At 36.5% G+C, this 15,261-nt stretch overlaps 1 protein-coding gene across 2 annotated transcripts in view; it reads right to left on the reverse strand.

The window, feature by feature from the left end:
• Window positions 1-430: 430 nt before the first annotated feature.
• Window positions 431-15,261, reverse strand: part of LOC132778698 (ubiquitin-conjugating enzyme E2 E2) — a 142,511-nt gene continuing 127,680 nt past the window's right edge. For both annotated transcript variants that reach the window (XM_060781935.2, XM_060781934.2), the window contains 2 exons: window positions 9,342-9,489; window positions 431-1,194 (listed from right to left, as the gene is read on the reverse strand). In XM_060781935.2, coding sequence (XP_060637918.1) covers window positions 1,097-1,194; window positions 9,342-9,489 — 246 coding nt within the window. In that variant the 3' untranslated portion in view covers window positions 431-1,096. The remainder of the gene's footprint in view (window positions 1,195-9,341; window positions 9,490-15,261) is intronic.

Raw genomic sequence — 15,261 nt, forward strand, 5'->3', positions numbered from 1 at the left:
TCATGCAGTCTACTCCAGATTCAGAGATGTTTCCAAGACATTATCTCAGATAAAATCCAGGAGCATGTCAACAGCGTCTGCCATTTACCTGGTTCTTTGAATGACAACTTGTGAATAGCTGGAATAGAAACTTGTGAGTGGGTTTTATTGGGTAGCAGAGACATTTAGGATATTACATCCCATCAGGTACCATGTTTCAGAAGTGGAACAAGGTGATCATGATAGAAATAAAAATGGATATGTTGCATTCTCCTTGCACTACCCTTTCCAACATCAATTAATCCCCCCAAAAATGGCAAATTGGTTCTTAGCAAAAGGAACAGGCCTGAATCAAAACAATGGTAGACTCTCTGGTACTGTGTAGGTTTAGAAACATGCAGAGCTGACTTGGATTTACACCAAGGGGGCAAAAGCACTGCTTTACAAGAAGTGCATGTTATCAGCCACAGTGTTTTTTATTGAGTGCTTTAATAATACAAGTGTACATCAACTGATCCACAGTCAAAAGTGGCAGGCCCCTAAGAAATTTACAAGCACTTTTCTTTTAAGTAAATCAAAATACATATTGTCTGGTTCAACCCAGTAGCCTTGTGTTTGGGAAACAGAAGGCCAGTGTTAAAACACAGTCTTAGTAATGCACAGTGATTCTTAATTTTATGCTTTTTTGTACAAAACCTGTTCCCAATAACATGCACCCACCATTAGAGACTTCCGTACAAAAAAATAACCCTAAACACTACATTTAAGTAGAAACAAGATATAGTTCTGAATTTGCTTGTTTTTCCCAGTCACATGAAAGAAAGAAAAAAAAATACATTAATACAAAGCTTTGTGACAAAGCTCTATACTATTACAGATTCAACATTCCTTGCACTGTAACCCAAAACTCCCAATCTATATTTTAAAGATACAATTTTCAAGTTGAACAGAGAAATAATAAAATAAAAGAATAAAATAAAAAGGGTGAAAGTGGGGAGGGGAGTCAACTTTGTCACAAAATGCTTCAAAACTTAAAAAATAAAAATAAAAAGGGGAGAGCTATTGATGCACTTAGTGAATGTGCTTGCACAGGTCCAGCATGTTCTACGGCAGATTCCTATGTAGCGTATCTCTTGGTCCACTGTCTGGCCATTCTGTCATGCTCTGCTCTGTTTGTCATATACTGGGTAGCAATACTTCCAACCAGGGGGTCAGCTGCAAAATAGCAACAACAATAAAGCAGTCAAACAATTGAAAAGCTCAAAGTAAATAGGTTACTCTGGCCATAACAAGCATATAGCATTTTTTTGCTTACATGGTGCCAACAAATGTATCAGAATTAAAGAACTCTTGACATACTGATTCTAAGAGCATCCACTTGTGCATGTGCCTGAAACACTTGACAAGATTTTTTCCATATTGTGTTGGTGCATCCTAAAAAACATACATGGTAGCTAAGACATGAATTGTTAGATCAAAAATGAGCCCATTCAGCCATATTCAGAGTAGGCAAAGTCTAAGCAGGGCCTTGCAACAAAACATTGGTGCTTTTGCCTAGAGTTTCACCTATACTATTTTTTCCACCTGCCATGTTTTTTCTCTACTTCCCTCAGAATTTGATTTGTACTGGTGTGCTCAATCCTTTTTGGGCAAGTTGCTGAATGGGACACAATATGCCCAATCCCAGGTATACTAGTATTTTAGGTTTCACTTTTGATGTCTATGGGAAACTCCTTCCTTGAATGTAAACCAGAGAAATAATTATCTGATAATTCAATCTCCCACACCATATTTTAGATCTACTTGTCCCCTTCTTCTTTTATTTCCAGTTATTGTCAGTTTCTTCCTCACAGTATGCATTCAAGTCCCATTCAAAGTCTATTAAAGTAACACATAGGGAGGGAATGTACTAAGTCACAACACTCTGTAGAGCCTCCTTGTATAGGATTAATGGACTGAAGAGGAGAGCATCACTACATATCTAGGGATGCAAAAATTATGTAGAACATGTGGAGGGTTGATGAGGGGTTGATGGGTGGCACTCCCAATATGTTTATTTCATGGCAAGGATTACATATCATCAGTGCCTCACGGAGCTTTTGCAAGGACTCCTCCTTACCCACGGGATTTCTCCCCAAATATTTTTGGGCTATCTGCTAACCCCAGGGTTACCCTGTGGCGTTTCATGAGAATGGCTGGTTCTGTTTTGACTACTGTTCCATGAACATCAGAAAACTTGGAAACAGAAGAAAATATGCCATCATCCATTAAAATAATGTCCAAGCAGGCAAAAATAAACTGAGTAGGATAGAGTCAAGGAAGAACTGAACATGTTTAACATCACCACAAATCACCAGATGTCTGGTGATTTGTGGTAGTTTGAGGGATTTATTACCAAAAATTATAGCTACTCTGAGGGTTTATTTTTAGAAAGAAAAATGTGAAGACAGACTCATGTTCAAGTCTTAAATTCTGATATAAAACCTACCAACCAAGTTGAAATAAAGCTGTCACTGAGAATAATCAGTAGGGACAATCACTACTGATGAACAAAAAGGAAGAAAGGAACTTGGGGCAAAGCCAAAGGCTTGCAAGAAAAAGAAAACAGGCACCTGGGAAGTGATATGCATTAGCCGGGAGGTACAGGAATGTTAAAATATATTTAACTGCAAACTGAAAGTGAGAAACAAGCAGCAGGTGGTTTTGGATTGCAACTCCCACCACGCTAATCCAACACAGCCAATGGAGACTGATGGAAGCAAAAGTTCAAAATCTCAGAGTGATGAACCAAACTTTGTTGTAAGCCATTCCAACACCCCTAACAAGGAGGAGTATATGCATTCTCATGTTGCAAAGATGGTGATATATTGTAAAGTCTGTGGGAAAAAAACATGAGCACATCAGAAATAATTTATCACACTAAAATAATCAGAATTAGGAGAGGAGATGAACACCAAGATTCCCAGCAGACACAATCTGAATTCCTCTGGTCATACTGGCCTAGACAATTGCATGGGAGTTTTAGGATATTTTGGAAATGATCTTCCAAGAACGTCTTTTTTATACAGTCACAAATGGAGATTTCTTCTATTTGTTAGAGTTCTGACTGCTGCGTTTTTAATGAAGAAGAAAACAAAATGCTTGCGGGAAAAGCATCTTAAAATGGAACAACGTGCTGAAAAGAAAACAGGAACCACTGCACATAGTGACAAAAAATGATCACTTTTTCAGTAAAGAAAAAGGAATAACATTATTAAACAAAAACAGCTACAACCGAGTATGAGATGGTGTTGTTTACAAAGAGCTTTTCTACCTGAGGCACACAGAAAGCAGGTAGCAAAATTTGATTTTGTTTCATGATTGATAATATATACCCTAAAAGAGTATTCTGCTGTGTACTCAAAAGGGAAGTCAACATGCCAAAGACAATTTACCTTACAAAGCAAAGCATATCACCTATTAAATTGCTTATTCCCTGTATCACCTAATAAAATTGCAAAACATAATAAATAATCTGCTACGTAAATAAGTATTAAAATTCTAGCGGTTATCTCTTTTGACAACATTTTGTTATTCCTTCTTTTATGTTGATAGATAAGAAATAGGAATATCAGTTTGAAAACAAATCAAGCCTGAACTTTCACTAAAGATCAAATTAATATAACTAAAACTATTGTACTTTGGACATCACATGAGATGACAAGACTCTTTGGAAAAGTCAGTAATTAGCAGTAAAGGAAAAACTGTGATCCAAACAAACATTTAGTTTATGTCTTTTTTATAAACTGCAATTATTTAAAAAATTGTCTAAGCATGCCTAGTTCTGTTTTACCAGAATCTGCAAAATTCAAAAGAAACTGAAGGGATAATAATACATTTACTAAGCAGTTGTTATGTTATCCTTGGAATACCATTTGGAAGATTTACTTTCATGAACATTCATAACAAGGAGACCCTGCCCTCACTGAACATTATAAGAAGACACCACAACATATCAATCAATACATTTACTGAGATAACATTGTGGATGAGGGAAAGTAAAAGAAAACGAAGATGATTCATAGGAGGGAAATCAAGAGAGAGTCTGTAATGTTTTAATGGGATGTTGCAAGCTAGCAATCTCAAATTAGTGTAGTAATTATCCCAAATATTTTTGTAACTCTAGGGCACAAAGTTTTCAAAGCTCAGGTCCTGGGCCCTTTCTTCAGGTCTTAAGTATGAGGGGTAGAATCTCATACTATGTGGGGAAAAGAATTACCACTGACACGCACCTGTACGTCATTGCTACAGGTCACTTCAAAGGAGCTCCTCCAGAACTTCCAAGCGGTATTCCTGGCCATCTCCCCTCTCTGAATATTAAACTTTGGCTAGTAACTACTAGGGGGTCAGATGAAGAGAGCAGATATAGTAGGAAAATAATGCATGGTGCTAACCCTTGCAGGAACACACATTAGAAGCCTTAAACCAGGATACACAAAACTACAGAAACAGGGCTCATAATGTGCATCAGCGCACACAGCTGTAAACCACATTGCACAGAGAAACTGATTAAGTGATAAGTGCTCTGGTTATCCACAAATGCACACTGGAGTGAGGGGTTTTGAAAAACCCCCCACACAGAAAACCCCCCCACACAGAATCCACAATTGTGATGTGGATTCTGTAGATCCTGAAAATGGATTGGAGCCAAATTCTCTGGTGCATACAAACACTGTTGAGGTGTTGACCTGGTTCCTAAGCTTCATGTCTGAGCAGTTGCACACTCAATTTACTTATCCCCTCTGTGTTCCCAGAAAGTTTTTGTGGGACAGTAAATATTACAGTTCAGGCAAAACATTAGCTATGCCAAAAGGGGTCGATAAACAAGAAAGGCTGAGAATTTTGGTTACTATCTTTTCACACTGAGGTATTGCTAGGTTTCATCATGAGTGGAAGAACCTATCTGACCTACTGAGGAAGCAAAAGCTTCATCTCTAGCTAACCAGAAATAGAAAAAAAAATCAAATCTTGGTGTCAGACTTTATTGAAAGTCTGACAAACCAGAGGTTTTGATTCAGATATAATAACATGCTTTTCCTTCCTCACAGTTTGCCACTTTTGCTGATGAGTCAAATTGGAGTGATTGGGTTGCATGTACTATAGCACATTCCCCGTGAAGAAAAACCCCCACTGAATTATTATCAATTAAGGCTTAAGATTACATTTTATTGTACCCATGTTTTCTTTATGTGAACTTAAGTTTTTACAAATGTTCTCTTTTAAATAAAATTAGTGCTAATCCAGTCATTTTATTATTCCTTACTTCTCAATTTTTATCTTACACATTGCATTTCTTTCCCCCCCCCAAGGTATCAAAATTTATTTGTACATTACCCCTTCCTGATCAGAGCAATACATTCACTGGGTTGACAAAAATCAGAAAGCTCCTAATATAATTTGTTGCCTGATGGTGCCAAACAATATGAAGAAGGAACAGAACGGAAGAGTCCAGGACAGCTTACAAGCCAGATCTCAGACCATTTGTTTAAAAGGGACAAACAAGTGCCTGCCTTGAGTGATCAGAAACAAAAGAGCAGTGATGTAAAACCAGAGAGAAAAGAGCTTCTTCTCAACATCTTTTGTAGATTACTGTGTGAATGTCAGAAGCTACAGGAGCAAATACCTCTTTTTATTTCCTTGGCTTGCTTGAGAAGAATGGTGCTGCTTGCCAATGAAGCTGCAGCTGTGAATCAAACTCAGTTTAATCACTGTGTATAGCTGGGGGTTAATTAGCTGCCATTCTTATGACTGCTTGTTGTTCTAATGAAGATTTGCATAAATCTAAGCCTACCGGGTCACTGATGCTTGATTTCTCCCTTCATGAGGGGGAAAAATACACATTTTATATTTGTATTTTTGTGGAAGAATTTATTGTTGCCTTTCTATTTGACCTGATCCATTTATTCACATTATATGAACAATGAACAAAGAAAACAAGGTTACTTATCAATTTAGGGATGCTGCTGGGTTTCTCTTTTTAAATAGAATGAGAATAGGCCACGATGAAGAAAAATTGAGCATACTGAAAACTGCATTCGTCTGGTACAGAAACACACAAATACAGACACACTGTGTTTGTTCTAAACCAGACAACCCCATTAGCATGTACCCTACAAATATTTCACTGACATGAAATCCTCCTGACGTATTCTCAAATGCAATTCCCTCAAAGACAGATTACAGTAGAGTCTTGCTTATCCAACCTTTGCTCATCCAACATTCTGTATTATCCAACACAATCTGCCTGGATCCACAGCTGTTTCAATACATTGTGATGTTTTGGTGCTAAATTCATAAATACTGTAATTACTACAAACATTACAGTGTATTGAACTGCTTTTTCTGTTGATTTGATGTAAAACATGATGTTTTGGTACTTAATTTGTAAAATTATAATGTAATTTGACGTTTACTAGGCTTTTCCTTAATCCCTCCTTATTATCCAACATGTTCGCTTATTCAATGTTCTGCCAGCCTGTTTATGTTGGATAAGCGAGACTCTACTGTATACAGTGCAGTCTTCAGACAATTTATTAAAGTTATACCAGAAATATACTGGATCTGAAAGAAATTGTCCAAAAAAGTCAGGACAAAACTCTGGTTGAAAAAGAAATTAAATATATATATACTCCACTCCATGCCTGCATTTTTTTCAGAATAGCACCAACATGAATCTCTTTTGAGTTTTATAAACACCACAAAATATGGTAAATGATGTTAACAAATGTGTAATTTAAGAAAGATTAGCTAAAATGCTGAACCAAAATTAATTTGAGAAAATGATGACACTGGTGTTACACAAACTCAAGGTTATGCAATATATAAATATTTATTACACCCCAAAAGACCTAATAAAACAATATGGTAAAATAAAATGGAGCCAAGACACTGGTAGAATACTTAATTACAGAACTAAGCTTTGGTCTAGCCCAGTAGTTCTCAACCTGTTAAGAGTTAAACTGAGTTTTCATAGCAAAGATGGAATGGGCTAGATCAGTAGTTCTCAACCTGTGAGTCCCCAGGTGTTTTGGCCTACAACTCCCAGAAATCCCAGCCAGTTTACCAGCTGTTAGGATTTCTGGGAGTTGACATCTGGGGACCCACAGTTGACATCTGGGGACCCACAGGTTGAGAACCACTGGTCTAGCCCATTCCATCTTTGCTAGGAAAACTCAGCTTAACTCTTTTACAATTTGAATCAACTATAGTTTGATGTTGCGTCTCAGTTGGCTTTGTGCCCACCCTGTGATTAAAGATTGTTCATCCTAACTTGCAGAATAGATGAAAATTGTATTTTTCTGATTTAAATACATAAATTATAGTTTTCTGAAAGCCGATTAAGGAGAATATGCAAGAGAAAGAAAACAAGAGAAGAAAATAATTGGATGCTGAAATTGATCATGTTTTACCAAACTAAGGTTTGGCATTATGTCCGAATTTCCACAGTATTAAACTCATAAAGAATGTAGAGTTCTCTTGGTTTGTCAGACAGAAAAAAAAACATTTTATTACATCTTCACAAACAACAAGTGAAATACAGGAAGTCTCCAAGTTACAAATATCCACTTACAAATGATTTGTAGTTAAGAATGAGGGTGAGTCAACAGGAAGTGAGAGAAATCTACCCCTCTTTCTTCACTCCTAAAAGAGTTATCATAGGCAAAATGTGTCTCGGCTAAAGCTTTATCACCAAGCTTTGTTTCCATAACAAGCCATATTTTTCAAAATCAAATTATCACAGGGACAGAATGTGATGTGAAATCTTCCAAACAGGGGCACAGACAGCAAAGCAAACACCACAGCCCTTTCCCACACCTTCCAAAGCTGTTCCGCTTAAAAATGCACATGTTCTGACTTATATACAAATTTAACTTAAGAACAAACCTACATAACCTATTTTGTTTGTAACTTGGGGACTGCCTGTATGTATTATTGCAATGAACATCTGTTCTGTCAGATTTTTTTTGTACACAGATAATTGGTAAAATAAACACATTCTAGCACTGATGGCTTCATACATTACTATTTCTGAGAGTCAATACTGAAGCTGAAGGAATAAAGTTGACTCTGTTCATATCCTTTAAAAGAAACCAAAAACCTAACAATCAAGTACAGTGAAGTCTTATGTTTTAAAAAAACTGTATGAGCTTTTATGGATTAGAATTCAATTCATCATGTGAATGAAGATTTATCTTGAACCATAGTATGCAAACTGTTGGGGGAGGATAATAAGCAGAAATCAGAGGAAATTTAATGAAGAGGTAAGATCAGTGATAATTGTGGCAGTCTATCATCATTCTGGAATAGAGATCTGAAGTATAATGCTTTCATGATTCAAATTCTGTGGCTTGAACAGGAGCAAGATATTTTTAAAAAATCAGAACACATGTGCGATTTATCACCTTACAACTGTTTTGTTAACAGCCACTGTAATTCTAATTTTCTTATACTTTCCCTTTGATCCTCTGTTTCTGGATTTCATTGTAACTCAGGATAACATTTCACATATCTGAGGAAATGGCCCCAAAGAAAAATATTTACTTGTAACTCAGGATAACACCTCACATATCTGATAAAATGGCCCCAAAGAAAATTTTGTCTGTAATTTGTTAATTTCAAAGTTTGCCTAAAACTCTTCAGTTTCTTGCTGCTATAGAGGAATATAAGCTACCTTATGGGAAATTAAATAGGAGTCCTTTTTCTTAGCATGATCAAATGTGGAAACCTTATTTTACTTAATTTTGTTCTTTAACTTAATTTAGTTACAAAACTAAAAATGGGAAGAAAATTGTATTAATACATGCATCCTCAACTTTATTTATTTATTTATTTCAAACATTTATATCCTATCCTTCTCATCCCCCAGGGAGTGGGGTGGGGATTCAGGGTGGCTTACAACTGGCAACCATTAGATATCAGCAAACAGTAGCAATAAAATCACAATTAAAATATTAAAAACAACTGATTATAAACATCCATTTAAAATATTCATCCAATGAGTTTCAAGAGATATTTTTGATAGAACATATAATTTTCAGTCAATACACAGCTTAACAAAAACAACTAGATCTTCAAATCTATTTTAATATCATGCAACTAAACAACAAACAAGTCTATAAGAAATTAATTGAAATATTCAGTTTAGATAATACAAAAACTGTAATCCACAGAGCTTACCATAAAGTGTTATCTTTTGAAATAAAATACTGTAAGACAACATTCATTTGCTACAATTTTTTATTTTTTATAAAGTTTTGAAATACATTTTTATTACTAATAAATCCAAAAGCCAATAAAAATGTAACATATCATATTTAACTTACCAGGGTTGCAGTCTGTAAGAAGTGAACAAATAGAAAGAAGAACTTTAGATATGGTTAATGCTGGACTCCAGTTGTCTTTTAAAATATCCAAACAAATCACTCCTTGGCTGTTAATATTACAGTGATAAATTCTTGTCCGAAACGTAACCTAGGAAAAGATAAGTATAAAACATATGCATTAATGCATATATTTATTAATCATTTCTTCTCAGAATGTGACTGCTTTTACACCTATAGCCAAAGAAAGAGAGAAGAGGCAAGCAGATGAAAAGTCTTCCCTTCACTCCAACTGCAACTGCCCTGTTGTCCTTTTACTTTTTAACGGAAGTACAATTATGGCATTAAAGAAAGAAACTTATTTTCAAAAGGGAACAAACATATATAAAAGAACTGTGATGGGAAATAAATTAATTGGTTTGAATTCTGAACAACTATCATGTTTTATTCAAAGTTCTACTTAATAAACCAATAACAAGAAGCACCTTTGTGTTTGGAACTAAAACAATGTCATCCAGATATGTAAGTGGATGGAAATAAACAGAAATAATAAATAAACAAACACATCACTAATGCTGACCACTTTTGTCACTGGATCTATATGGACTCAAAAGCACCAGGATCCACATGCTAAATGTGAACAGCATGCTGGCTGACTACTGATGAGGAAGATCATGATAATCCAGGATGAAAAGGGATTGGAACAGTGTGGTTGGACCCTGAATAGGAGCTTCTAACATAACAGCATTTTATTTCAAGTTCCATGTGTTGATAGATACACATTGTGATTTCAGATCTCTGGCTTTATAAAATAGAAACATTTTGAAATGAGATTTGTCATAGTAAGTTATTAAAACAAATACTTAAAACCACCTACTCTTGTTTCAATGCTGGAAAAAATGTCCTTACTTTTTCAATTTCAGGGAAATACCAATTTGTTCTAACTATTTTTTTTTTAAAAAAACAATTCTGTTTTTTACATACTTTCACTTGAATTTACTAGAAGCATTCAAAGTTTACTTTAAATGAAAACATATCAATTTAAAAGCTGGGAAAATTTGTAGCATGAAAAACATGTCTACTATTAAATTTTGAATTACAGGTGATTTACCACTTTTGCAGCTCTATTATTACTGAAATTACAGAAATAGGACTAAGAGACTTAATGAATGGTTTAACTGCTACCAGGAAAAAAATGTAGATGTGACAGGATAGCTAAAAATACAATTGAATAGTTCAATTTTATCTAGTCAAATACAGGTGATTTTTAATCAAATCTGTTCACTTATTTCACTCTTTCTGGGTGAATAGTGCTAATGGCTTATCCTCCCCTGTGGATGTGCTGACTGGTCATCCTTGTCAAAGATTCTATAGAAACTCATCTTTTAGTTTCCAGCGATAAAGATGAGGCTGCTGTTGTCTGAAAAGTATATTTTGTTTTCAGTTGATGATGTAGTGGTCTTACTTGTGTCTGCAAATGACTTTTCTGTGCATGTCACATTTTTATTGTTTTACGCAAAGTCTTTGTTAGCCACAGGAAAACATTTGAAATTTGGTGATAAAAGAATCATAGGATACCTTTCCATGTTGGTGGAACTGCTTTGTTGACACATTAAGACTGTTCCATTAAATTTAATGAGAATAACTTAGGTTGCCTTATAAGTAAATATCCTGGATAAGTAAATATCCTGTATGTAGCAATTCATAATTCTTTCTGCCCCTTTCTATTTCGCCGACCTCTCTGTCTTATTTGATAACTTTAATGTAACCAAATAGAATAAATTACTATGGAATTTTTTTTTTGAAAAGCCCCAAGTTGCCACAGCTTTTGCCTCCTCCTCTTATGCTCCTGGGGCCAGCCCACTACCTGTCCACTTGTCAGGGCCCACTATCTTGCAAGAATTAGGGCTGCCCTTACTGGCTCTGCACTGTCTTCATCTTTGCCCTTTTGGGGTGGTGCGAGTGGGGAGGGGATGGTGCAGCCCAGAGCCGATGGAGATTGCCCTGGCTCGGCTCTGGCTAGCAGGGGGGGGGGGGCTCAGCAGCAGGAGGAAGCAGCCCTTGTCTCTGGTGAGGCAGTGGGCCCTAGTGAGTGGAGGCAAAGGGGGCAGCCCCCAGGAGCAGAGGGTGAGGAGGTAAAGGTGTCTTGGGGCAGGCAGGCAGGTTGGCACGCACTCCTATTGCCTCTCCTCTGTAAGTGCATCCCTGCCTGCCCACCTGCTTTTTTTACCTTTTTCCTGCCCTTTCCACCTTTCCCTTCCTTCTTTTGCTCTTCCTCCCAGCCTTCCCTCTCTTCCTTTTCTTTTTCCCCCCCTATTCCCTTCTATCCTGTCATCTATCTCTCCCTCTTCCATTTCCTTTCCTTCCTATCCCTGTCCTATCCTCTTTCCATTCCTCCTTCTCTCTTCCTCCCCCCTTACTGCCTTTCCTTGTCATCTGCATTTTTCTTTTCCTCTCATCCTTCCTTCCTATTATCTTCTTTTGTTCTTTCCCTCGTCCCCCTTCCTTTCTTTTCTTTGTTAGAATCTTTTCCTTCTTACCCCCTTCCATTTTCTTTCCCTTCCTTTTCTTCCATCTTTTCTTACCTTCTTTCTACCCTCCATCCATCTTCTCCTTTCTTCCTTCTTATCCTCCTTTTTTTGGTTTTCCTTCCATCGTCCCTTCTTCCAATTTTCCTCTCTCTTCTTTTCCTTCCCATCTTCCCATCAAGGGTTACCTGATTCTCTGGTGTTGCTTTCCATTGCTGGAAGATTTGGTGATCTAATACTATACTTTTTTGTTTTTAAAGAAGGAATTCTAAGTGCACAGCAACAGTAATGTACACCTTTTTGGAACAAATTTTAAAAAGTGCACTTTTTGCCACTGCACATTACCTTAGCCAGCAAATAATATTTTTGTTTCAGGGTTCCAAAAATTGAGATGACTTGATGGTGCACTAGATTCAAGTAAATACGGATATGCAATATTTTAAAACACTGGCTCGCACTATACCAACCAAGCACAAATTGTTTTATTATCATTTCCACTGCTAATGGTTCTGGTCGCACCTCTCAGGCAGGTTCCAAGTGGTGGTGCTTGGGGATAGCTCATCCTCTAAAAAGGAGCTATTACGTGGTGTCACACAAGGTGCCATTCTATCCCTAGTACTCATGTAAATACCCTAGTATTTACATAAAGCCACTGGGAGAGATCACCCGGAAGCATGGGGCAGGATATTATCAGTATGATGACACCCAAATCTATTTCTCCATGCCTTCAAAAACAGCTTCAGCTAAGGATAGTGTGCTCTTTTGAATGAATGTCTGGAGTACATAATGGGCGGGATGAGGAAACACAAATTCAAACTGAATCCAGACAAAACAGAATGGCTTGCCATCAAGGGTCCTCATTTGGGAATATAGGTGTATCAACCAGTTCTGAGTGGGGTTACACTCCCCCTGAAAGACTGTTCTAGCAGCTTGGGAGTATTCCTGGACCTATTTCTCCAAATGTCAGCCCATGTAGATGCAACGGTCAGGAATTCTTACTATCAGCTTCAGCTGATATTAAGAATTGTGCCCCTTCCTATATTTGGAGGACCTCAAGATAGCAGTACACACACTGGTAAGCTCAAAATTGGACTTCTGCAATGCACTTTACATTGGAGTGCCCTTGCACCAAGTTTGGAAACTCCAGCTGGTTAAAATACAGCAGCCAGATTGGTTACAAAAACACCTAGGAGTGAGTATATCACACCTATCCCAAAGTCACTCCACTGGCTGCCAATTAGTTTCTGGGCAAAATAAAGGTGTTTGTTTTAACCTTTAAAGCTCTACATGGTTTGGGTCCAGGTTACCCAAAAGATTGCCATCTCCCATACATTTCAGTTTTCTGGGGGGTGTCTGTTCCAATCAGTCAGAACTCTATCAGCAACGACCACCCAAAGGACCTTTTCATTGGTCACCCCACGACTGTGGAACAACCTGTCGAAAGAACTCCGACAGCTAAATAAATTGTCAGAATTTAAAAACAATGTAAAGCCCTATCTCTTCTGGCAGGCCTACCCACACTGTCTTTAAACATGAATTTTAAGTGTCCTTTATTTGCTTTCTGTTTTGTGTGTCTTAGTATTTATTTTGTAGTGATACGTTTACTGTTATTATTAATAATGTATCTATTAAATTAAAGACTGGAAGCTGAAAGCTAACAAATTCAAAAGTTTCTAAGTTTAAAGTTAACTGCAGCCACCTTCTTCTGCAGATTCTTATCCAGATTACTTCCCTGAGGGCTTTCAGTGAGCCAGTTGCTAAGTATATATGACTATGTAATAGAGAAAATATTTTAAAATCTCAGATTTATGACATAGGATTTAAAAGGGGGGTGGTGAAGAAAAAAATTCACAGGTTACTGAGAAACAGCAACAAAATTGCAAAAGTTGCTTTGATTTAAGCTACTTTACATATCTTTTCCTCATTATTCCGTTAGGGATATTGATGTATCCTATTTTATTTCCCAGCTTTTTAATAATATATCAGGTATGACCACGTGATATCCTACAGCATAAAATAGATACAAATAATTAACAATGTTTTGTGAAAAATGAACAAAGGAAACAGATACAGAAATGCCTTGCATTTCTCTTGTAATCTATGTTACTTGCTTTACAAAATAAAAATATCCTCTGATAATAAAACTTACTAAAATCTCTCCAAATTCTGATCTCTCATACCTGTTTCATGTAGTTTTATAAAATAATTATTACGCTTTGGATTTATATTCATGGATGTGAATTCTTAATAATGCTTACTCTGGAATGTTGTTTTGATTTTTAAAAATTATCAGATTTATTTCATGTATTTCTAGCCTTCTTAATTTTAAGGCAGCTTACAATAGATAACATTTACATTAGAAGTTCAACTAAAAATAACTGCAGTCAGATTTTAAAACAACAAGCAGTCCCAGTTTTTGAAATAGTGGCCTTTGATATCCATTGGGGTTTGGATCCTGCACCTTCTGTCGATACCAAATCCTTAAAGTCTCATTGTGTATAATGGTGTCACTTATATAAAATGGCAAAATCAATGTCTACTTTATGGAATTTCTTTTTTTGGGGTGGGGGAGGGGTGGTGGAGAGAATATTTTCAACCTGTGAATGGTTGGATTCATGGAAGCAGAATCTTTGGATATGGAGAACTAGCTATATTTGCAAACATCTGGTGACACAATCCGAAGCACTTTCAAAGAAGCTGCCATATTATTCCTATTGATGAGGCTGTGTTGCAGTTTGCATGATAAATGTCGGCATTTAGTTTGCTGAATTTAATTGACTTTGGCCTGATCAGATTGGTGAAACCGAGGCTAGGCCATCAAAATGGGTTCCAATATTATGTGCTCTTTGCTTTCTATATTCTACATTCAAATCTCCCATTAGCTAGATGCCTGAAATGGGCTTATGTAACATTTTTAGCTGCTGGCTCACGATCTAAAATTATTTCTGCCTTGGAGTGGTATAATAACACACTATCTTAACAGCTTTTCATAAAGCATAACTGTGCATTCTTCAAGACTCCTCTAAGAGTATAATTGGTTAATTCTGGCTGATAAAATTGCTCTCTGGGCCCTTGACCTGGACCATTAGATATCGGATCAAACGCTCATATTAAGTATGGTTTCTTAGTAATATCAGAAGCAGCCACATGGCCTTGAAAGGAGTTTGCACATCTGTTTTTTTTTTTTTTTGCAATAAAATCCTTCATATTATGAGACAAACTAATTTTAAAACTATTAAAGAAACAATTAAGTTCAGATAATGGGCTGGATCTAGGTTAGCCACATTTTATTCACACGTACAGGACAAATAAATCTAGATAAATTTGAATCCAATTGTTTTCAATTGCACAATATCACAATGCTTCCACATGAATTGCTCCTGGTGCTAACAATC

This window comes from Anolis sagrei, chromosome 6 (assembly GCF_037176765.1).
Source record: "Anolis sagrei isolate rAnoSag1 chromosome 6, rAnoSag1.mat, whole genome shotgun sequence".
NCBI classification, from domain to species: domain Eukaryota; kingdom Metazoa; phylum Chordata; class Lepidosauria; order Squamata; family Dactyloidae; genus Anolis; species Anolis sagrei.